The sequence below is a fragment of the Tenrec ecaudatus genome, chromosome 17 (assembly GCF_050624435.1).
Source record: "Tenrec ecaudatus isolate mTenEca1 chromosome 17, mTenEca1.hap1, whole genome shotgun sequence".
Taxonomy (NCBI): domain Eukaryota; kingdom Metazoa; phylum Chordata; class Mammalia; order Afrosoricida; family Tenrecidae; genus Tenrec; species Tenrec ecaudatus.
Window position 1 is genome coordinate 1,232,933 of NC_134546.1, and position 25,250 is coordinate 1,258,182.

General features: G+C 51.3%; 1 protein-coding gene across 1 annotated transcript in view; it reads left to right on the top strand.

Annotated features, from left to right (window-relative positions):
* EML6 (EMAP like 6) overlaps positions 1 to 25,250 on the top strand; it is a 143,447-nt gene that overhangs the window by 40,048 nt on the left and 78,149 nt on the right. Inside the window, exons 11-17 of the mRNA XM_075536039.1 lie at positions 227 to 439; positions 3,497 to 3,664; positions 4,744 to 4,850; positions 7,255 to 7,373; positions 11,691 to 11,877; positions 14,885 to 14,990; positions 23,486 to 23,579. Of these exons, the coding sequence (XP_075392154.1) occupies positions 227 to 439; positions 3,497 to 3,664; positions 4,744 to 4,850; positions 7,255 to 7,373; positions 11,691 to 11,877; positions 14,885 to 14,990; positions 23,486 to 23,579 (994 nt within the window). The remainder of the gene's footprint in view (positions 1 to 226; positions 440 to 3,496; positions 3,665 to 4,743; positions 4,851 to 7,254; positions 7,374 to 11,690; positions 11,878 to 14,884; positions 14,991 to 23,485; positions 23,580 to 25,250) is intronic.

Genomic DNA, 25,250 nt, shown 5'->3' on the forward strand with positions numbered 1-25,250 from the left:
AGAAAACCCCAAACTGGTGACCAGGTTCAGGCCGTGGAGTCGGCTGTGACTCGGAGCCTGGGGGCAGTGGAGCAAAGCACCACCCACTCATGGATTAGAGCCCCAGAGTTCTTGGTTTCTGGGGGTTTTCAGCAAGCTCCTCTCTAGACATCTGTGTGATTTCAGCTTGGGATACACTTTTTGACTTAAATACAATCTTATGTTAAGATTTGTTGATTGTTTTCAGCTGGGAAGCCTTTAACAAGCACAGAAGAGATCAAAGGCATTCTCTGGGCCTCCTGGACGTGTGTGAAGGGGCCCGAAGTGAGCGGGATTTGGCCAAAATACACTGACGTCACAGACATCAACTCAGTGGATGCCAATTCCAGGAGCTCGGTGCTGGTGTCGGGAGACGACTTTGGCCTGGTGAAGCTGTTCAGGTTCCCGTGTCTCAGAAAAGGTACGGCCCAAAGAGACGCTGCCGGGGTGGCCGTTGAATCTAGAATGTATACCGGGCCCTGTGAAGGCGGGTCTGTTTCTGTGGACCACGCAGTCCATCTTGTAGATTTGTGGCGACTGCCGAGAGCTTGAGTCGACTGGGTTGCTGACCTCTGCTTTGACCGGATGTCCTGAAAGGGGGACGTGTCAACACGTGTGACTCCACCCACCGCCAGGGCTTATCTGCGGCCTTTTGCTGTTTGCATCTCAAACACGTGTTTCCTGTATTTTCACCTAAAGAAATACTCATGCTCTAAATGCTCCCTCCCCACCCTCAGCGTCACCATTGAGATTCTTTCAGGCGTCACAGCTCACAGGGACAGGCAGACCGGACCCTCCCGATGCAGGTCAAGTACAATCTGAATGTGCTCAACCCAACGACAGGCGCTGATTTCCCAAACCGGGAGTGATGTGGCTGGTGACGTGCGGGGAGACCTTAGGTTCAAAAGAACCCTCCCCGCACCCACTTTTGAGGCAGCTCTGGGCTTTGTGGACTTTCACGGTGTGACTCGCGGAATGGCCTGTCCTCCTGGGCCTTGGCAAGTCCACATGCAGGGAATCCACAGGGACACACTGCCGCCCCAAAGCACTTGCACTGGAGTAACTTGGTTTGAGCTGGGATGGGACCGAAAACATAATCAGAACGTTCTTCTCGTTGAAGCGGCGGCTTTGAGGCAGTGGCAGTGATGGTCCGACGTGGACTAGTCCCCACACCGCTCTGCTTGCCAAAGTGGCCTTCGCTCTTGAGTGATGGAGACACAGTCCCAAATTCCAGGCACCCCAAATTCCAGGCGCCCCAAATTCCAGGCGCCTCTCTCCCTCGTGGGGGAGAGGGCATTTGGTTAGACTGATGTCAGAGTCTTGTACCTGCAGAAGGTGAACCAGGCAACCAGAATGTACCTGATCCTTCAGAACTCAGAGGGAAATATCCTTGGGTCAGAAGCACTCGTATATATTTTTTTCTTTCATTTTTGGTTGTGATTTGCATATGACCTAAATACACCGACACCAACTCCGAGGGCGGTCCCTAACACCCTTCCAGCAGTCCGCAGGGCCAAAATTCCTCATTTCTGTTTGTGTAAAGGTTTATAGGGCAGATCCATTTTCCGTTGAGCAGTTCATACACATTCTGTGTCCAGTCACTGAGTGCAGGTCCTGCAATATCCCAGCACGTGTCCCACCTCCTCTCTGGGTTTCCCTTCCTTCCCTGCTCATCCGTCTTGCCTTCCCGTCTGTCTTGGGGTAAATGTTGCCCTTTGGCCTTGGATGCCATGTTATTTTAAGGCAGCGGTTCTCAACCTCTGGGTCGCCACCCCCTTGGGGGTCGAACAACCCTTTCACAGGGGTCGCCCAATTCATAACAGGAGCAAAATGACAGTGATGAAGTAGCAACGAAAACAATGTTATGGTTGGGGGGTCCCCACCACATGAGGAGCTGTATGAAATGGTCGCGGCCTGAGGAAGGTTGGGAACCACTGTTCTCAGGAGTATTTGCCTCCCGCGTGTGGTTGCTTACCTTGTAGACACGCCTTTTATTTGGCTGACCACTGCACCGTGGGTGAGGTCAGTACCCGACTGGGAGGGTGACTAAGGGCCTGTGCTCTGCCAATCTGTATCTAACCAGTTACCTGGTAGTCTTGATGGTTTTGAGTTGTGTTCCACATTTTACCCCACTCTCTCCGGGGCTTTCCACTGTGACCCCATTCCGAGCAGCAGCCAGGCATCATCTCGTTCTTCTGACCTCAGGGTCGTGAGAGCTGCGGGCCACGTGTCCCAGTGGTTGGCCCACTGGGCCGTGTGTCTCTCTGCGTCGCCCATGTCCTCACGCTTCCTTGCTCCGACGAGGAGTGCCTTAGGCCATGCATGAGCTTGAAGACCTCAGTCAACACTCACCAGGGTAGGACGTAGACTGATTTCCCGGTCGACCATGTGACACCAATGACCTCGCTCATCCGGAACCCCCAAGCCTAACAAGCCCTGGTGCTCAGTGACAGTTAAGACGTTTTCATCACTTTGCACCCCATAAACTCTATACAGTCACGGACATCTGCACAGCATAGGTAAATGATACACCCGTAGAACTGTCCTCCCCCTTGCTCCCACACCTATATGCCTATGCCTGCGTCGACTGTAAATCACAGTAACTGTAGGATTGCCTGCCCCAGCGGTTCTCAGCCTGTGGGTCTCAACCCCCTGGAGGGCCGAACAACCCTTTCACAGGGGTCACCTAAGACCATTGGAAAACATATTTCCCATGGTCTTAGGAATTGAGATACCGCTTCTCGATTGGTCTCCAGATGGGTCCACCCACATGCAGATACACCCACATATGACTGCCCAGTGTGAAGACTGTTACCCATGCTACACCATGCTTCAAGACAAAAGTTCAATGATTTATCATTAGGAATAAATATTTTACAATATATAATTATATATTGTTTTGTGACGAGTCACTATGTTTTAATTATGTTCAATTTATAACGATGAAAATAATCCTGCATATCAGATATTTACATCATGATTCATAACTAGCAAAATGGCAGTGATGAAGTAGCAACGAAACCAATGTTATGGTTGTGGGTCACCACCACACGAGGCACTGTGTGAAAGGGGCGCGGCCTGAGGGAGGTGGGGCATCTCTGTAACCACGGAGCAGCAGGTACTGTTTGAAGCCAGCCCAACTATGTCTGTAGCCAGGGTGTTTAAGATGAAGACCCCAGTTCACTCCCTACTGGAACAACCGAGAGCACTTTTGGAGAGTTTGAGGTCTTTGCTTGTACGATGTAAAGCTGACAATGACTATCTAGGGTCTCTCAAGATTTTAAATGGATTTTAAGGTTTTACACTTTCTAATATATCCAAAGGTTTTAGTCCTCAACTTGAATAGGAACGAAAGAAAGCAATTTTTTTGCATAACTAACTTCTTGTTTTAACATTTTATTAGGCGCTCATACAAGACTTAACACAGTCCATACATACATCAATTGTCTAACTTCTGTGCTTGAAAATATCTTCCCAGGAGCCAAATTCCGCAAGTATGTGGGCCACTCGGCACACGTCACCAACGTCCGCTGGTCTCACGACTTCCAGTGGGTGCTAAGCACAGGAGGGGCGGACCACTCAGTCTTCCAGTGGAGATTCATCCCAGAGGGCGTCACCAACGACATGCTAGAGGCCACGCCCCACGGTAAAGCCCACGCTACGTTTTCAACATCTGTTGGTTTTTCCATGAAAAGGTCAAAGACTAACATCTACTCTGGAGGCCAAGGGTTGAAGCTCTTTGGAAAAGGTCATGCTTATAGTTAAGGCAGGCCAGACATCAGAAGGAAGGTGGGAAGGAATTTTTAAAAATAGGAAGGGCAATTTCTGGAGAGGAGCGTGTGTCAGCGAGATGATTTCTTGAAAAGAGTTTGCTTCACTACTGAAAACAAGTGAAGGTGTTTCTATGAAGGACATGTCTGGAGACAGCCCGAGAGCCTGCATTTTAGAGTCCACAGGACAGTGGTCAGGGGTGACGTGTCTGTGGTCAGGCTGTGGGTCTTAGCGTTGGGTGGTCTCGAGAACGGGGCTGGAGAATGATTCTGGGTTGGGGCCGCCACGTTCCCGTCAGTGGACCTCTGCGGCTTGTATGCATATTCCTCATGGGGTCAGCGGTGTCAGGAGCCGTGAAGTCTGCCCTGACACCTAGAGCAGGACGCCCTCCACACACCCTGCCATCGGAGCCCCCGCCTCGCACTGACCCCAGCGGAGGGTGGGGGGGAGGATGGAACTAGCCTGCTCCTTGCCGCCTCCCAGGCTGTAATCCTGCAGCAGGAGACAGCGCATCTGTCTCCCTCAGAGTGGCTGGTGGGTTTGAACTGCTGCCCTGGTGCTTAACACAGATCATGACCCACTGGGCGCTGACCCTCCTTCAAAGTGTGGTTTCTTCAAAGCACAGGTTTCTTTGTCTCTCTTCAAAGCATGGCTTGAAGCAAGCCCAGGAGCCAACAACAGAGTGTGGCTGAAAGTTCATTTTTCCAAGGGGAGTGGCCATAAGGCCCTTCACTGACCCGGCGGGGGCAGGGTGGGGGGGCGGTGAGGCTGAGTTGAGCATCACCAAAAAGACAAGACAGAAACTAACCAAACAGATTTAGATTTTTAAAAAATGTTTTCAGAACCTATATGGAATGCAAGCTATGATATAGTGATTTTCTGTTTACCTAATGGTCTCTTTAACTGTTTAGAGTCTGAGGAGTTTCGCTTCTTTCTCGTGGGTTCTGTCTGCAGAAGGCGGCACTGATTCTCACAGTGAAGAATCGGATTCAGATTTATCAGACGTGCCAGAGTTGGATTCCGACATTGAGCAAGAAACGCAAATCAATTATGATCGCCAGGTCAGTCTGCGGGAGCGATTTGAACCCCTCCAGTCACCTCGGTGTGTCGTTGGACCTGGCCATGACACCGCACACAAATGGCTGCCGAAGACACAAATACGGAGAATCTCCCAGTTCCTGCCTTTCAATGCAGGTTACTAGGCAGCGTTTATCTAGGGAGGTTTCAACGCTGGATCCGTCCCATCTGGGAGGTTCTGCCTCCTAGTAGCTCTGACTTCAGAGTTCTTCCTTTCTCTCTCTCTCTCTCTCTCTCTCTCTCTCTCTCTCTCTCTCTCTCTCTCTCTCTCTCTCTCTCTCTCTTTTTCTTTCAGAAACACTTGCAGTAAGCTAGAGGGGGTGCATTTTCTTAGCAGATCCGTGAAACCTAGGTGGTCCTGGTATCTCTCTCCACACCCCAACAGCCATTCTCAGTTACAGTAGAATCCTGGCCACAGTGTGCCTGGTTTCTCCGGGCAGAGGCCCCTCTGGCAGACAAATCAGGCGACTACATCCACATTGGGTCTTAGGTTTTGTAACAGACAGTGCGTTCCAGAAAAGAGCCCTCATGCAGGGGCACCAGGGCACATGGCACCAGGCTATGGTGTAACCCCCAGACCAAAAAGCCAGGGCCATTGAGTCGATAGCAACGCATTGTGAGCCTGCAGGCCGCGGTGGGCCTCTGAGACTGTCACTCTCAGAGAGGAGCAGGCGTCAAAGGAAGCGACTGGTTCGGAACTCCAGCCCCTACTCACTCTGCTGCTCGTAGCCTGACAGCTGAGGGAATGAAACCTAGGTAGAGGAGCCGTTTTCTGCATTGAGACATGTGGATTTAACAAAATGGCCTTCTCAAAAGAGAGGAAAGGCCACTCTATTGAAGTCCCGGCCTAGCGTTCTCTTCCAGGCTGGTATTTCCAGAGCTTCTCATATGGGTCTACTTTATGGTCAGAATGTTCCTGCGACCCGGGAGCACTCGGCAGACAGAGGGCTAAGGTCCACAGGGGTTAGCAGACTCGTTCACCTAAAGCCACAGACATGGCACAGCCAGGATTCACAGCCAGACGGTCGCTCGCGGATGCACTGGCCTCGCCAAACGCTTAGTCGGCGCCCATCCAGGTCAACCCAGCTCACAGCAACCCTCAGACCAGAGGGATCGACCCCTCGGGGTCCCCACGGCTCTAAACCGTTCCCATTTTCAGAGCGGCTGCTGTGCTCGCACTGAGGACCCAATGCAGAGTTCAGGGTGCTGCTGGAGCACTGCCACCGAGACCACGCTGACAGACCCCGCTGTGGTGTCCCAGACCTCAGCCATGAGTGGGAGTAGAAAGCCCAGTGTTCCTCCTGCGGAGCTGCTAGGGGTTTGGAACTGCTGACTGTGAGGACAGTAGCCCAGTGCGTAGCCACTGCCCCATCAGGGCTCACAGTGGTACAGTAGCTGACTTTGTTCACGTAAAGATTTAACCAGATAACAAAGTTTTATGAGTTTTACAAACATGTTTTGAGCACATGAAAACTTTGTTTCATGAAGGTGAGACATTATTAATTGGTTGCATTTCACTTTGAATGTGTTGACGTTTCCTGAGAGTGGAGTATAAAGACACGATAGGCAGCAGATGGATCTTGTGTATACTTATGTTAAATGGTAGCCAATTTCCATCAGCATCACATTTTGGGTGAAAGGTTAGACCAAGACCATCTTCTGCTTAGAGTATGAGTCATCAGAATACCTGAGGTCATGAGAGGAGAATTACTCCAGAGGAAAAAGTTATAATAATTAATTCCAAAGAAAAAACTGCAATACTTAATGAGATCTACATTTTACAAATACCAGAATCATCAAGAGAGTTAATTCATTAGAAAATTATTTTTAAAAAGAAGAAAATTATTTTTAAATGTTGTATTTATATTTTTATCTATAATATTATAACAAATAATATTATAAATATTACTAATCTTTTTCCAGATGTGAATTACCTAAGAAACATAGTAACCAAAGCAAAGCCACTACCGTTGAATCTATTCTAACTCATAGCGACCCTATAGGACTTAAAGACGTTTTCTTTCTCACAGAGGCCTGAGAGAATGATCAATGAAAGATGAGCCAACATTCCCGTTAGGATGAAATCCCGTACAGGAACTGCCCCTGTAGGGGACCTGGCAGCCATATCTGTCTCCTGTGCAGCAGCAGGGGGTGTTGAACCTCCCACCTGGTGGGTAGCAACCCATCTCTTGACCTGTTACCCATAAGAATAAGAAAGCGCTTCTTTACAATCCTCTTCACGGAAAGGCCATCTCGTGTTGGTTTTGTTCACGAGAAGAAACCCACGCCGCATGTTCTGGAAGCTGAAGCAGGCCTGGCCTTCTGAGAGCATCAAAACAAGGTTGTGAGGTTTCTGAAATCTCAAGATAGGCTCTGCTTCCCTTCCAGGTTTACAAAGAAGATCTCCCTCAGCTGAAGCAGCAACACAAGGAGAAGTCCCGCGCAGTGCCCTTCCTCAAGCGAGAGAAGGCTCCTGAGGACAGCTTGAAACTCCAGTTCATACACGGGTAGGTGGCCTGCTTGCACCCTGACCAGGGCTCCCTCTGGCTCAGCCGAGCCTGACAGCAGCCCGTGACAAGACCCAGGTGGCCCCGCGCCTCGGTCCTCTCACACCGTGTCTTCAGCATGGCTCATGCTTTCACGGTGACTCTGTCCAGGGTGCTCCAGTTGGTATTCTGTGGCTGTGACAGTCCCTGGACGTCTCAGACCTCATGTGCCTCCGTGGCACACGTGTTGTGCATGCGGTGTGCCAATTCTCTTCTTCCTCCGCCCCGACGTAGCCCCCGCTCCATCCCATGGCTCCACACCAGGGCGGTAGTTTCTTCGAGCATTTATTCTTTGACTCCTGCAAACTTCTACACCCTCGCACATCCTCATTGGCTATAGCTAACCGTTTGCACCATGGCGTTTCATTTTTGTGGCGAGTATAGAACCCGGTACATTCTGAACACAGGAGTTATCTGAGCGGACCCAGTGGGACCCAAGTGTCAGAGAGACGGACGCTTCTCCATGGCGCACCTTTAAACACCACGAACAAGGGCTTCCGGGGCAGGAGGATATGTTGCTTCATTCGCATTTCTCCTGGCGCGTCTTCTTCCATTCCATTCTTCACAATGTTTTACCTGGATGTGATATTTTTATGTTTGATGGTCTTTTCTCAACTGCTCTATTATACCTCTGCAAGAAAAAAAGTCTCTGAGTTGAATTTAAAATTATCTATTATCGCCATAACACTAACTCTGCTGGACAGGATGGTAGTCCCCAGCCAACCATGATGTCTCAGTATTTGCAGTGTTGGTCATCTGAGTGGAGATGTGCTGAAAGCGGCAAGTGGGTGATGTGTGGGGCTGTGAACTAACTACAAGCTCAGTGCTTCAAGCCCACCAATCACTCCACACGAGAGAGATGAGGCTTTCTGCTTCTGTAGAGACTCACAGACCAGAAGCCCACAGGGGCAGTTCTAGTCTGTCCTAGTGGGTCTCTGTGTATCAAAATGGATTCGATGGAAGTTAGGCTTTTTTTTTTTTTTTTAGTGAGTGTAAAATAGATGCCAGATTTCCAAGGCTTGGTGTGAAAAAATGTGAATTTTTTCATTAAAAATGTTTTATGTGGATTACATGTTGAAATGATAATATTTTAGATAGCTCACCACCATCAAGTCGATGTCCACCCATAGTGACCCTGTAGGACAAGGAAAACTGCCACCAATGAATTTCTGAGACTGTAACTCTTTATGGGAATAGAAAGCCTTATCTTCCTTCCTAGGAGTGGTAGGTGGTTTCAAACTGCTGACCTTGCAGATTTCAGCCCAATGTATACCCACTATGCCATTGGGGCTCCATAGATTTTAGATATACTGAGTTAAAATGCTACTCAAATAAGCTTCATTGGTTCCTTTATATTTTTTAATGTAGAAGACTTTAGATTATATATACGACTCACATATTTTTTTCCAAATCATTTTATTGGGGACTCATACAGCTCTTACCACAATTGTCAAGCACATCTGTACGTTTGTTGCCATCATCATTCTCAAAACCTTTTCTTCCTACTTGAGCCCTTGATTTCGGCTCATTTTGCCTGCCTTCCGTACACTCCTTCCCTCATGAATTCTTGATCATTTATCATCTTTTTTTCATGTCTTATACCAACCACTATCTCCCTTTACTCACTTTTCTGTTGTTTGTTCCCCTGGGAGGGGGTTATATGTCGATCATTATGATCAGTTCCTCCTCTCTCCTTCCACCTTTCCCTTCCCCTCCTGGTATTGCTACTCTCATTATTGGTCCTGTGGGGTTTATCTGTCCTGGATTCCCTGTATTTCCAGCTCTGATCTGAACCAGTGTGCATGCTCTGGTCTAGCCAGATTTGTAAGGTAGAATTAGGACATGATAGTTGGGGGTTGGGGAAGAAGAAGCATTAAAGAACTTGAGGATAGTTGTATGTTTCATCAGTGCCACACTGCACCCTGACTGACTCGTCTCCTCCCCATGACCCTTCTGTGAGGGGATGTCCAATTGTCTACAGATGGACTTTGGGTCTCCACTCTACACTCCCCTAATTCACAGTGATATGATTTTTTTGTTCTGGGTCTTTGATGCCTGATCCCATTGACACCTCATTATCACACAGGCTGTGTGCTTCTTCCATGTGGCTTCGTTACTTCTCAGCTTGATGGCCACTTGTTTATTTTTAAGCCTTTAAGACCCCAGACGCTATATCTTTTGATAGCCGCACACCATCAGCTTTCTTCACCACATTTGCTTATGCACCCAATTGTCTTCAACGATCATGTCGGGAAGATAAGCATCATAGAATGCCAGGTTATTCGAACACAGTGTTCTTACATTGAGTGAGTACTTGAGTAGAGGCCCAATGTCCACCTTAATACCAAACCTACAAATATATGAACATAGATCTATTTCCCCATTGTCATAGATGAATATATTTACATATGTACATGCCTGTATTTAGACCTCTATAAGTGCCCTTTGCCCCCTAGTGCTTTCTTTTATTTTCTTTTATTGTCCTTTTGTCCTGCTATCATGTTCAGCCTTCATTTGGGTTTCAGTAATTCCTCTCGGTTATATTACCCTTGATCACATCCCACCAGGCGTCCTCGCCATCGATTTTAGATCACTTGTTGTTCCCTTGTCCCTGGGTTTAACACCCACTTCTTTTCCTTGGCCTCCACCTCTCCTGTGCTCCCCCCCCCAACTATTCGTCCCATTGTTTTCTCCCTCAGATTGTTTATCCCTCCTATCTTATCAAGATAGACATGCAGAGACAATAAGCACAAACACAAGACAGAGCAAAAGAAAACAACAACCAAAAAACCAAGGATGGAAAAAAGAAAGAAAGCCTATAAAAAGTTCCAGGTCTGTTTGTTGAGCTCAAGAGTGTTTTCCAGTCAGCAACTCGCATATTTCTATTGATTAAAAAACAAAACATCCCCACTGCTGTCGCGTGGGTGCCGACTCATAGCAGCACTGGCAGGGCGGGTAGACCTGGACGGTCACTCTCCAGGAGCAGGAAGCCCCGCTGCCTCCCCAGGAGTGGCAGGTGCTTTCCGAATGCTGACCCTTTGGATGGAAACCCGGCTTGGAACCACTAGCCACCCTGGCTCCCTGAGAGTGCTACTCTAAACACTAACCACTTTTTCTAGATTTCATTATTGCAGTTATTTGTATTATATGATTGGTCAGATCAATATAAATATATTATAAATTCTGTTAAGTAATTCAACAGGAAACTTTGTTGGAAATGATTTTAATAATACGGACGTTTTTAAAAGATCATTTTATCGAGGGTGGTTAGAGCTCAGATAACATTCCACACATTGGTTGTATCGAGCATTGATGTTGCCCTCGTCCTGAACATGGGCGTTTTTGATGAGATCAGGCCTCTGTGCATATAACTGTGTGTCCATATGTGCACACACGCATACGTCGTCACTTTCTGCTCCACTGGGTCAGAGTGAGCACCACGGCCGTCCCCGGGTTCCCTTCTTAGGAGGTGCGGTGGGTGCACATTGGGCTGCTCCTCATAGGTCACCAGTTCGAAACCACCAGCTGCTCCTCAGGACACAGGTGGGCTCTCTGCCCCAGAAAGAGCGGCATGTTGGAAGCTGCAAGGAGCAGTTCCACTGTGTCCTCCAGGGCCGCCCTGCAAGTGGGCATCCGCTCGGTGGAGTGATGTGGGTTTTGTTGGAAGCACGGAGAGCCGTCACTCGTTAGCACTGACGGAGGTGAGAATGGAAGCTCTTCTGGGCTCTCAGTGCTGATTAGAATCCACGAATCACGCTTTTATTTTGATACACCATAGTCAGTCATTTAGCCGACCGGTCAATTAAGTCTCACCCATCTTGTCCCCAGTGAGAAGTGGGAATCCCTTGACTGGCAAAGGGAGGAGGCCTTTGCCGGGGCTTAGAGTCCACGTTCTGCATCTGCAGGTTGGCTGGGAGGGGTCCCTGGGCCAGGCTCCCAGGAGGTTCTGCACCCCGTGGTGATCGCCACCGTAAGACTCAGCAGCCACTGTGAAAGGGGAGGCAGGGGGGGTCCTACTGCACCCCACCCACAGCACCCTCAGACTGACTATTGTTTTAGGGAGTGCCTGCACTAGCTAGGGATCCAGAAATGGGTTCTGTGAAGACAGTGGGGATGGTGTGCCCCTTACCAAGTCACCACCGGCCCTCGGAGGGCCTCGCAGAGAGGTGCCTGCAGAGAGGGTCCCCGCCCCCTCCTGCCTCCTGCCTCCGCTGACTCCTGACCGTGCACCGGTGCTCTGTTTAACGGCCGTCCGTCTTGGGCGTGTGTGTCCTGCAGTTACAGGGGCTACGACTGTAGGAACAATCTCTTCTACACACAAGCCGGGGAGGTGGTCTACCACATCGCCGCCGTGGCTGTGGTGTACAACAGACAGCAGCACTCCCAGAGGCTGTACCTGGGCCACGACGATGACATCCTCTGCCTGACCAGCCACCCGGTGAAGGACTACGTGGCCACCGGGCAGGTAGGTGTCTGTCATCGCGGGCAAAGCCGTTCGTTTTCAATCCAGCTTGCCATTTAGGAAGCAAGGCATGCCTGGTAGACTGAGGCAGGGGACAAGGGGCAGAAGAGTCCGTGAGGACGGGAGATCCCACCAGCGTGGTCCGCACTGCCGGGAAGCATCAGGGGCCTAGCGAAGTCTATCATAGGCTGCGTTCCACCGACAGTCTGCCTGTCTGCTCATCACTGTCCAGAGCACCTAGCATGCTGTTAAGCGTGTGCTGCATGAACCACTGTTAATACACTGTAGAGTTCCGGGTGGTACAAGCGGTCCCCGGGCCTGGCTGCTAACCGAGTGTGGGAAAGTCCAGTCCACCAGAGGCACTCTGAAGAAAGACCTGGCCATTCACCTTTGCAAAATGAGTGATGGGGAAGGCCGGCAGAGCTCGGTGCCAGCCTCGGTTCTCTTACTGGGCCAAGCTGGCTGTCCTGCTGACAACATCTAGTGTCTAGTTCACTGTGGAACAGCAAGCCACGCGAGTCAGGCTCGTGTGCCGAGGAATGCCAGCCTTGTAGCTGAGTTATCTTGACAGTGCCCATGCTGTGGATTCGAGTCTGCAACTGGAAGGTTTGCCAGGAGGACAAGTCAGTTTAGAACACAAAGAATCGAAAAAAGAAAACAAAGAATCTGTTCCGCTCAGGTTTGCTGTCTCCCAGGAAAGCAGTGAGTTTGCAGAGGGTGCTGCTGGTAGGTGCCGGCAAGTCAATAGTGTTTTTAATCCTATCTGTTAATTTGTGTTGTATATTTTTACATCCAAGATTTTACTTTTAGATCATTCTTTTCTCTAAGGTTAGATTACATTTTTATTCACTTTCCTCTTGGACTTGTAACTGGAATCTCTAACCGGCAAATTCTAACTTTAAAAGGGAGCACAAAACAGCAAGCCTCTTCACGGGTAGCCTGGAGCGATGACTCCGTAGGCACGAGAAGCAATGTTGTCGCTCGTGGCGGTGGTGGCGGGCCGTTTCCGACTCACAGTGACCCCGCGTACAAGGGCTGGAGACGTGCCCAGTCCTCCACCATCCTCACAGCGGCTCTTGTGCCACCCATTGATGCAGCCACCATGTCAACCCATCTTGTCAAAGGTGCCCTGATACTTACAGTCATTAGGAAAGTAAATTCTACTGCAACACCGCTACCACAGAGAGCACCCATCTACCACGATGGCTAACATTAAAAAGACTAACTCCCCCAAGTGTTGGTAAGGATACAGAACTGGCATTTAAGGGGTCGGAGTCTTCTAGATGGGGTCGTAATCCAGGTGTATCCTGAAACCCATGGATGAGCTGGAATGCTGGAAAGGATCAGTCTCCAGAAAGGCACATTTGTGGGGAGAAGGGTCTGTAGCTTTTATGTTGCTCATAGAGGGTTGTAATTGTCCAAAAGATAAGAGCTGATGCTGGATACCTTTCGCATCCAAATGAAAACGCGATCCAGCCTGCGTTCAATGGCATTAGTGAGTTTGATGAGTCATTGACCAGTGTTTTGCTCTCACAAACAGAAATGCTTGGCTGGTGTCTATTTAATAAACTCCTTTAGAAAGGAAACACAGAGCCCGTGACTGCTGCCTCTATGCAGTCACCCCCCGGAGACACACTGCCCTCGGCCCTGCACTGGGTGGAAGGCAAGCCAGTGGCAGACCAGCATGCCAGGGGCGCGCTCAGGAGGCCTGGGTCCCAGATTCTGCTCAGCTCTGTGCGTAGATCTGTGGCCCAGTTCCCCTTTGGGAGTCATCCTATCCCCGCAGATGCGTGTCCCCCTCTACGTGAGGAGGACCACTTTACGACGATGACTTCTCCCTGTTGTTGGGAATGGGTGTGATTCCCCAGCCCCTGCCTGGAGTCGATTCTGACTGGTCACTCACGATTACTGAGTGCATTCCCGCCCATAGTGACCCCTAAGGACAGAGTGGAACCTCCTCTGTGGGTTTCCACGGCTGTCGCTCGTGATGGGCGTAGAGAGCCTCCTCCTTGTTCCTCAGGAGGGGCTGGTGGCTTTGAACAGCTGACCTTGCAGCCCAATGCGTAGCTCACTATTCCACAAGAGCGCCTTTCGGATGCATAGTAACCACAGCAAGGGCTTTTTTCATAGGAGCAGAGAGCCTCATTTTCCTCCTGTCGAGAGGCTGGTAGTTTTGAACCAGCAGCCCTTTGATTGACAATTCAGTGCTTAGCTGATGGCTCCCCCAAGACTCTCTCTACCCCACTGCCACAGAGTTGATTCCGACTCACGCCCATGGAAAATGGATGGAAAGACACTGACATCTTCCCATTAGTATTTGAAGTCCCCTGTGTCCACCTATATCCCTCTAAGCCGTTCTCAACCTGTGGGGTCGTGGCCCCCTTGGGCGTCAAATGACCCTTTCACAGGGCTTGCTCAGTTCAAAGCAATAGCAACGTGACAGTGATGAAGTAGCAAGGAAAATAATGTTATGGTTGGGGGGTCACCACCACAGGAGGAACTGCATTGAAGGGTCACGCATGAGGAAGGTCAAGAACAACTGCTCTAAGAGAACTCACTTTACTGGCAGACAGTGAGGCCGACAGACTGCCATTTCCCTGGGGGAGCTTCCCAGGGGCCAGGCCTTCCTGAGGTGGGTGGGACCATGGAGATGGGCACCAGAGCCCTGTGGGTGGTGCCAGCACAGCAGATGATTCCTGGGCTGAGTCTAATCTGTGGGGTTGACACGGCAGAACAAAGGGCAGCAGCAAAGCCCGTGGGGGTCTGCGTCTTCTTGACCCATGGCCGACCGGCCCTGCTCCCGCCCACCTTGATGGCAGGATGGGCCATGGCACGTTCTCTGTGCCTCCATTTCTCGTGTGGAAACGAGCGGGCCGGATGACGGGGCTCTGAGGCTCCTCTCCTCTCCAAATCACATGCGTCTCGGTGCTGGGGAGCACCTGACTCTGAAGAGCTAACCCAACGTGACGCTGATGTACAAGCAGCTGACGCCAGCCTCCTCTTGTCCCAGGTTGGAAGGGATGCGGCCATTCACGTGTGGGACACGCAGACGCTGAAGTGCCTGTCGCTCTTGAAAGGGCAGCACCAGCGAGGGGTGTGCGCGCTCGACTTCTCAGGTGAGCTTCTCAGGCTTTCCGCCATGGGCGCGCCCGTGCCAGCACTGGGCGGGTGGTATGGAGGGGGCTGTCTGCTTCCCCTCTTTATCTGTGTTCCATCTGGAATGGAGGGCCCCCCGCCTTATGGGTGAAGTAGTCCTGTCTGCTACTCAGTACGTGCGTAGACTGGCCCTCGGAAAGGCTGCAGAACCTCCGTGGAAAGAGGTGGGAGGAGACGATGATGGAATTTTTCCACGGATTTTTTGAAGCCCCGTTGTACATGGGAATGCCTCATCAGAGAGAAAACGTGGCCTTTAGACGATGCCCTGCCGTGTGACCCCTCGCTGTCTGCCAGTGGGTGCAGTCTGCCTCAGGCGGACCCTGCAGGACAAAGCAGAATGCCCGTGCGTGTCAGAGGCTGTCCTTCTTTACGGGAACACAGCACCTTATGGTTCGTCCACAGAGAGGTGGGGAGTTTTGAACCGCTGACCTGGTGGGCAGCCCGGTGTGTGCTCAGCTGTCTTAGTGACTTAAGGCTGCCGTAACAGCCATACCGCAAGGGTGGGGGCTTAACAAACGGATGCCTTTCCCTGAGGCCAGGAGGCTACAGGGCCCAGTTCAGGATGTCAGCTCTAGAGGAAACCTGTCTCTCTCTGTGGTCCTCGTTTCTTTGAACTTCTGTTCCTGGATGCCTTCCTGTGGCTTGGCGCCTCTTTTTCCACCTCTGCCTCCTTCGCTTGCTCCTTTGAGCTCCTTCACATCTCAGAGATGGACACAAGACGCTCCCTGCACTCGCTCTGCCTCGTGAACATGACACAGACAGCCCCTTGCCCAATGGGGTTATCCCAGACAAAGAGGTGAGGGTGTACAATGCATGTGGAACACAAGTCCCTCTGTAACGCTCCCCGCCCTTGTCCTGTCTCCCAAGTCATCTCCCAGCTCTCCCCATGTTCTGCCTTTGCTTGGGCGATCCGACACCCTGAGCAGCTTTGCTGTTGGCAGTGTGCCACGCCGAGGCCTGGCGGTGACTCCGAATGTCCCTTTCGCCTGAATACGTGCTTTCGAGCGCAAACATGCCGAGCTGGGGAGGACTTTACGGGAACATCGGGGAGTGGGGAATAAGATTTCATGTTGAAAAAAATAGGACTGACGTTTTCATTGACTTCACTTAAAACTTGGAAAAACAGTACCCCTCAAACATTAGGGGGTGCGCATCCTTCTTTGCCGAGTGAGACTGGCCAGCAGCCAGTGCAGGGGGTGGATCAGGGCTTCCGCTGGAGCTCAAGAATGAGCACCTGTTACTGGGGCTCTTGCCACATGCCATACGTCCATTGTATCAAGCATATCTGTACATAGGTGGCCATCATCATTTCAAAAACATTTTCTACTTGAGTCCTTAGTATAGAGATTTTTAATTAGACCACTTGTTGAAACTCAGTTTGTAGACAGAAATTCTAAACTTCCTATAGAGCACCGATATGTGTGTCGGTGCTTAGCCTCATTTAAGTGTTGCATGCATATGCCGTGTGTGTGTGTGTGTGTGAGTGAGTGCTAAGCCTATTTAAGTGTTGCATACATATGCCGTGTGTGTGTGTGTGTGTGTGTGTGTCGGGGCTTAGCCTCATTTAAGTGTTGCATGCATATGCCGTGTGTGTGTGAGAGTGCTAAGCCTATTTAAGTGTTGCATACATATGCCGTGTGTGTGTGTGTGTGTGTTGGGGCTTAGCCTCATTTAAGTGTTGCATACATATGCCGTGTGTGTGTGAGACAGAGTGCTAAGCCTATTTAAATGTTTCATCGGTACGCTGTGTGTAGCATTAGTCACTGACTGCCCTGCCTTCACAGCCTCCACCTCTGAGTCTTCACTCGCCCGCTCCTTGTCCAAGGCCCGGCTCGCACTCATCTGCGTCGGCGCCGTACTCTCTCTGAGTTCAAGCCCATCTCTCTCCGTCCTCCCCACCTCCAGTCACCAGGGACTCTCTTGGCAGGACATTCCCGGCCTCTGTGATCTGGCCTTGCCTTGCCCTGGCATTAAGTTGTACTTATGAACCTTTTCATGCTCCTGCGGAGCCCTGGTGGGGGAGTACTTACTCATGGGGCTGCTAACTCCAAGGTCAGCAGCTGGAGATCACCAGTTGCTCTGGGGGAGAAGGAAGAGCTACAATCTCGGGCCCCCCAGGGGCAGGTCTACTCTGTGCAGAGTCACTGTGAGTCCGGGTGGCCTCAATGACTGTGGGTCTGTGGGAGTTTAATTGGGCCTCTAGGAACTCCTGCCTCCCCTTTTTGCCTGTGTGCCTTTGCTCAGACTGACCTCGGGCGTCTGGTCAAGTCCGCCCAGTGTTTAGGCCCCCACCAAACGCTGTGTCCATCCTTCCAGGTGGATCTAACCTGAGCTTCCCACGTCCCTCAGCCTGCTGTTGTCCTTGCTCTCAAGGCCCCAGCAGAGCCCACGTGTGGCTGCCTGTGGCTGCCCCTCAGATGCCCTTCACACCCAGTTCCCTCCCTGGGCAGCAGGACTGTCCCTCTGTCACTCACTGCTGTGGCCATGAATGTGACTTAGAAAATGAAGGTGTGGAGATGTGGCTAGTGCCCGTGATCTGTGTCTCACTAACACTACAACCTCGCACACTAGACCAGGCCACAGTTTGGCCTTGACCTCGTCCCTGGCCAGGGCACATGGTGCAGTCTTGACCTCGTCCCTGGCCAGGGCACATGGTGCAGTCTTGTGCCATGCTTGCTGGTCATTTAGTAGCACGTAGCTGCTCGCATGCTGCCCACTACGATACAGACGTGAGTCGTGACCTCTGTGGTAGAAGTTATCGATCTCATCTGTGAGTTACTGAATTAATAAAAGTGAGACTACATTGGTGAGGCTGGCAAAGGGAGTGGGTAAGAAAACAGAGAGAGAGAGTCACTCTGCACCCGGCCTGCTGGTTTATACAACATTTGCACAACGCCGATGTAACATGCCCGATAAGCCGTGGCAACCAGCACCGTGGTGGCATAGTGGTTACGATTTGGGCTCCTGCACTGTTTGCGTGTTGTCAGGAGAGACCCTCCCTGGAGAAGGAAGGACATCGTGCTTGGTGAAGGAGAGGGCAGGGAGAAAGAGATGGACGGACCCCGTGCTGCGGCGAGGGGCTCACACAGGAGGGCAATTGTGAGGATGGTGCCTGCCAGTGGGAGCGGACTCTGTGGCACCCGACAGCCACCACTTCAGCGGCACGAGACCGAGGCCGCACCGAAGAACACGTCATTATTTCTTCACTGCTACCCGGGTGCAAGCACCCATGGGAACCGGAGGAGGCCACGCGATCTGAGAATATGCCACCTGGGACACCCCTGGGCCACTCCGCTTGGTGCTGCCAGATCGCTGGGCGTCAGAAACCACTTGGCAGCAATGCGTGTGCGTTGGATTCACTTCCTGGTTTTCCGATGTAGAAGAATCAACTTTAAAAATGAACCCGTGTTGTCGAAATACGTCAGAGGGAGAAGTTAGGGAGCCTGAGTGGCACAGTGGTTAAGTCGGGCTGCGACTTCACAGCGGGCACTTGGAAACCAGCAGCCCCTCTGGGGGTGAAAGACAAGGCGCTCTTCCCCTAAAGAGTGACCGTCTCAGCAACTCACGGGGCAGTGCGACCCTGCACCTCCCTGCTCGCCTGCCCTTCCCACTCCCCAGAAGTGCAGAGGTCACTGAACAAAATAGCCCCTGGGAGACGGTCCCCTGCCCTGGAACAGCCCCCAACCACACACTTCCCAGAGTCTGCCTTTGAGACTCTGAAGACCTCTCCACTGAGCCACGTAGCACCCCGTTTTTGTCTCGCAGGTAGGCCTATATAGCGCATCAGCATCCCTTGGTCCACCTGTCCCTTGTCAGTCTGTGTCATTGGATGAGGCCCGGGGTGGGGGGAAGTCACAGAAACCTCGTGATAGTGTAGGATGGCAGCCTTGTTTTCTTGGAGAGCAGAGCAGAGCTGCCCTGGAAATAGGAAGCAGTCGAGCGATGTGTAAGCTAGACAACCAGTAAGCAATTGTGCATTGGGATACAGACGACTGTTCACAGATGGCTCTCCTCAAGCCAGCAGCACTGGTAGCAACAACCAAAGATTTCTAATCAAGTACCTTCCTTACAGCCTGGTCCCTGGCCCTGGCTTACGTGAGCAAGAAAGAATGAACTCACTGGACCGAGCTTTCACTCTGTGGATTGGTTACCAGGGCCCAGGGGAAAAGGAGCTCTGGCATCCTATGGATCTATGCTGGGCTGCTAACCACAAGGTCAGCAGTTCGAAACCACCAGCAGTCACTCAGGGCCAAAGAGGAGGCTCCCTACTCCTGCCCAGAGTGATAGTCTCAGACACCTACAGGGCTGGTTCTACCCGGTCCCAGTGGAAATCGACACGGCAGCGAGAGGTCGGGGCAGGGACCCCTCCCTGTGAGTCTGCAGTCAGCGCAGTGCTTCCGCACGAACCGGACTCTCGATCAGAAAGCAGAAAGCTCAGCCACGTAAATATTGCTCGGACGAAGGGTCACCCGCCTATTTTCCACAGCCCCCATGGAATAGTACTGCTCTCCACGGGGGTACCTCAACCTGATTTCGCTGTGTGCCGTCCAGCAAAGCCTGGACTACATTCTTCTTGGAGGATAGCACCTGCACTTTAGAGAGAAGTGTTTATCATTTTATCATTTCCACCCCACCCCCCAATTTTATGCTTTTTGGTGACCTCAGGGCACACGGCTGCTCCTGGGCCGGTGCTTTTATACCAGACATGCCACCGGCCCACCCGCCTGTGCTCACAGTCCTGCCCCTCCTGGGGCCTCCAACTGGGGCAGGTGGGCTGTAATTTCTATGGAAGTCAATTTCCAGAATGTTTCCTGAGGATCCACGGGGTGGATTCAAACTGCCAGCCTTGCAGGACCAGGCTCCTTGGTAGTGTGCCCAGGGCCGTGTGAGAGTTATGGAGCCCAGGGCTGTGTGAGAGTTAGGGAGCCCGGGGCTGTGTGAGAGTTAGGGAGCCCAGGGCTGTGTGAGAGTTAGGGAGCCCGGTGCTGTGTGAGAGTTAGGGAGCCCAGGGCTGTGTGAGAGTTAGGGAGCCCAGGGCTGTGTGAAAGTTAGGGATCCCAGGGCTGTGAGAGAGTTAGGGAGCCCAGGGCTGTGTGAAAGTTATGGAGCCCAGGGCTGTGAGAATTAGGGAGCCCAGGGCTGTGAGAGTTATGGAGCCCAGGGCTGTGAGAGTTAGGGAGCCCAGGGCTGTGAGAATTAGGGAGCCCAGGGCTGTGAGAGAGTTATGGAGCCCAGGGCTGTGAGAGTTAGGGAGCCCAGGGCTGTGAGAGTTAGGGAGCCCAGGTGGTGCAGGGTGTCACGAGTCGGGCGTCACGAGGTGTTCCCTTGGGGCAGCAGTTTGAAACCGCCAGCAGCTCTTGGAGAAAGACTGGGCTTTCTACTTCCCTCAGCAGTGACCGTGCTGGGGACCTGAAGGGGTCACAGTGAGGCAGCAGTGAGTTGGGAGTGTGTTTCTTTTGGCACGTTGGTGGTAGGTATGATCAAGTTGGTTCCTGTGCACAACTGAATGAAACAGACCCAGCCTGGGCGTCCTCCCCCTTGTCCCCAGGCTGGAGGCCATTGTTGCGGCCACCGTGTCAGTCCAGCCTGTCGAGGGCCTTCCTCTCTTTCGTTGCCTCTGGACCAAGCAGGAGGCCCTCCTCCAGGACTGTCCCTCCTGACAGCGTGTGTGAAGTACATGCGATTAAACCTTGCCATCTCGTCTCTGAGGCGCACTCTGACCGTGCTGCTTCTGAGACAGACCGTTTTTCCTGCTAGCAGTCTGGTGCTCTCAGGACCTTGTCCTGTTTCCAGCTCCTGCGTCACTTCAACTCAGTGACTCAGACTGAATAACTGAGGTTGGTGGAGGATTGCTCCAGGGTACTGCCCTTCCCTTTCCCTCCCTTTTCCTCCAGGAAAGAAGCAGGCCACCTTCGCCAGTCAGCTGAGGGAGGTCCCTGATGCTCACGGGTTGGACATTGCTTAGAACTTGGGCCGCAGTTGCCAGATTCCATTAATGAAAATACAGGAAGCCTACTTAACTATGAATGTCAGCTAAAGAGCAAGTGATTTTACACTGGGAGCAATGTAATAATATAAGGTCATGGCGCATGTAATCGAAGTACCAGTGTGCGATATAATTATCAACACTGCTCTGGACCCTGTTCTTATCTGGAATTCGAACCTAGTAGGGCTTTCATTTTTCCCCCTGGCAACCCTAACTTGAGGCTGAACCTGTCCACCTTTGAGGATAGCAGATGAGACCTCAAGTGCACGGGGAAGAGCGGCTGGTCAGCTCCTAGTTTCTTCACCCCAACGGCTGCCCTCAAGCCAGAGAGGAAAAAGCAAAACAAAGCAAACACGTTGATTTCAAGCTGTTTACAGTTGACCGCTTCCCTGGTCTCGTGAGGCAGTGGGGAACTGCTGGGAAGGGTGGCCACTGGCACCCGGCGGTCGCTCCCAGAGGATCGAGAGGCACCAGTCTGCTTCTAAACAGATGTGCAGCCTTGCCACCCAGCAGGGTCTTTCCCCTCAGCGGCAGGGTCACTGTGAATCAGGGAAGAAAGCGCTGCCGGTCAACCCTGACTCACAGCGGCCCTGCAGGGACAGCCTCCTCCACGCTAGAGAAATAAACAAATTACAGCCGATGACAAAAACACCCCAACCCAATGCCAAGAGTCCATGCCACTCAGAGCAGCCCTGTAGGACAGGGTTCCCAAAGCTGTGGTTTTCACCGAGGCTAACTGATGCGAATGCCTCCTTTGGGGCAGCGCTTGGCTTAGAACCAGGTGAGTGTCTAACCATGTTGTCGCCCACACTCTTAAAGAAGTGATGGGTATCACTACATGTGGCTATATGGAGCCTTCGTGGCATAGTGGTTACATGTCAGTGGTTATATGTAAGGTCGGCAGTTCAAAACCACCAGCCGCTCTGCAGGAGAGAGACACGCTTTTATTCATGTAGAGTTCAAGCCTCGGGGACTGCAGGGCTGCCGTGAGTCAGCACTGACGACATGGCCATAAAGAACATGTCATCGTAAGGGGAAATGTCCACAATGTCCTGGGTGAAGAGTTAAGATAGGAGTGCATTCAGTCGTGTCTGGGGTCCTCGCTTTTTAGACAGCAAGCAGCCCTCTAGTGATCGGCGGACGGTGGCAGAGACTGGCGCAGTCCAGAGCTGAGATTCTGAGTACCCAGCTGGGAGACAGTGGCAGCCCAGATCCCATTTACAGGGTTCCCACAGGGCTGGAGCCTCCAGAGGGATGTGAATCGCCCTGCTATTGGACAGTGGACTGGGGAGTGGCTGAGCATGATGTAGTTGGGCTAAAATGTAGCCCCTATCGCGCATTCTCCCCTTTCGATCCGTGGTAAATTTGCTCTGGCTTTTAGTATTTGCTGCTTTCTGTGGGCTGCAGCCTCCCTGGGTCGCACTGGGCACTTGTTGTGGGGAACCTTGTGTGGTTCTCACCAGTGAAGCTCAGAACAGACAAGTGCATGGAGCGGGCGGACTGAGCATCTCTGGCGTCATGGTAGGAGAAGTAGAGGGGAAAAGGGAGCTAATAAGAGTACCAGCCTGAAGAAAGGCGCTAACACTGGGGGGTTGTTGCACAACTTCTTCTATCATGTTTAAACCTTTCAAATGTATGCTATGAGGATGCTATGTCATTAAAGCTGTGGAAAATGGGGGGGGGGGCGGATGGTGCATTCAGATGCTCTTATTTTTGACACCACGTTAATGCAGAGACAGAAACTGGCAGAATGTACACCCAGTGTAGGAAGCTGGCTTTACTTTATTTTTCTTTACCCATATTTTCTACGTGTCACATAACAAACCTAACACTTGTGAAGGAAGAAACACTAGGAAATTAAATCTTTTCCATCGTAAAGTGAGTTTTTGAAAATATTCTTGAAGTTAAATTTAGTTTCTGAAATCTTGGCAGAATAAACTGGACCCATTTTCCTTCCTTCCTTCCTTCCTTCCTTCTTTCCTTCCTTCCTTCCTTCTTTCCTTCCTTCCTTCCTTCTTTCCTTCCTTCCTTCCTTCCTTCTTTCCTTCCTTCCTTCCTTCCTTCCTTCTTTCCTTCCTTCCTTCTTTCCTTCCTTCCTTCCTTCCTTTCTTCCTTCCTTCCTTCCTTCCTTCCTTCCTTCCTTCCTTCCTTCCTTCCTTCCTTCCGTCCTTCCGTGCTGAGAATAGAATCAGAGACATAAAGCCAAAAGTCTTTTCCAGGAAATGTCATGAGATTTGTCTGTGATGGAACCCACGGGGACATGCACACACTTACCTACCAGTCAGGCACCCCGTAGTCCTGGCGGGCCCTCGATTAGCAGGTGGGCTGCAGGGTATATATCCTTCTGTGGGGCCCCAGGAGGACGGGTGGGTGTCATGTCCCTGAGCCCGAGCAAGCATTTAAGGTCCACGGCTTGCCCTTCTGTCCCCCTAGAAAACGTCTCCTGACATTTGCCTTGTCTTCTCACAGCCGACGGGAAATGCCTGGCCTCGGTCGGTGTAGGAGACGGCCACAGCATCGTGCTCTGGGACTGGAAGAGAGGAGAAAAAGTGGCCACCACTAGGTAAGGCAGCCGGATCTGGGGCCGTGCTGGCTGGTGGCACGTAGCTGGCAGGAGCCACTGTCCTCGTGTCTTCTTTTTATTAGAGTCATTTTATTGGAGGCTCATATAGCTCTTATCACAATCCTATAGGACAGCATAGAACCATCCTTGTAGGTTTCTGAAACTGTACATCTTTGCCTCATCTTTCTCCCCAAGAGCAAATGGTGAGTTTGAACTGCTGACCTTGCAGTTGGCAGCTCAGCACGAAGCCTCCTACACTGCCAGGGCCCATTGGGAGCTCTGAGTTGGACTAGACTCAGGGGCGGGGAGCTCTACCGATGTCACTTGGAGGACTCCCAACACGTGACGGTGGTACACAGTCATACAGAAGACCGCAGAAGAACGGGTGCGTTTGAATTCCAGGAGAGCAATCGGGTCTGTCTTGGACGGAGTCCAGCCAGAATATCCTAGAAACAAGGGTGGGGAGGCGTGGTCAAGGACAGGCTCAGCCAGGATGGGCAAGACCCCGCGAGAGGGACTGGCACCGTGGGGACAAGGGCGGACCCGGGCGTGGCAGGCAGCAGCTAGGACGGAGGACGATGGGCGGTGCCTCTCCTGCTGTGCACTGGGCTGCGATGGCCGGGCCTCCACAGCACCGAACAGCCACCACCAGAGCAGGTCAGCTTCGCTGCAGGCTTTCCTGAAAAGCCAAATCACTTCCTTTAAAAAATGAAAAATTATCTCTTTGAAAAATGGGATGTATTATTGTCTTGGTTTTCAGAATTATACATATCACTATAAAGAAACCCTAAAAGTGAAATGAAATGAAGCTCTCCAATACCCAGACAGACCTATGATAAACATTTTAGAATATACTCTTGGAGTGTTTTATTCATCTATGAGACTACAGAGTCCATTCTACTTTATAACTATCTTTCTCTATTTCCACTAACCAGTATATCATTTGAGTCTCTTCTGATGCATATTACCTGACTGACAGCCATTTACAATATGTTTGGAGACAGTCTAAATCAAGCATTCACTGTGTTCTTTAAAAATGACTACCACAGCAGATAAGAGCTCTCGACACACAGAATCCAGGACAGGTGATCCCTCAGGAACAGCAGTGGGAGTCGCGATATCATGAGGGGAGGGAAATACTGGGGACGGGGGCTCATCACAAGGTTGGATGTATAGCCCACCCCCCAGGCAGACAAATAATAGGAATGTGGGTGAAAGGAGACAACGGACAGTGTAAGGCACGAAATAACTCCAATAATATATCATTGATCAAGGATTCATGAGGGTAGGAGGGAGGGGAAAAAAGAGGAGCTGATACCAAGGGCTCAAGTAGAAAGAAATTGTGGAAATGCTGATGGCAGCCTATGTACAGTGCGCTTAATACTATTGAATGGTGGATTGTTACAAGATTGGTAAGAGCCCCAATAAAATGATGAATTTAAAATAAATAAATGGCTTACACGCACACACACTCATGGAGACAGCAAAGTCGCACGCAGGCCTGGACTCCTGGGAAAATACAAACATGCTGAATGGATGATGGGGAGTCAGTCAGCATCCGTCCCCGCCATGGTTCCTGTGAGACACGTCCTTCTCCCGTGTGCTGGCTTGTAGGGCGCACATCACCCTACATCAGCGCCTCTCAACCTTTGGAGGTTGGACAACCCTTTC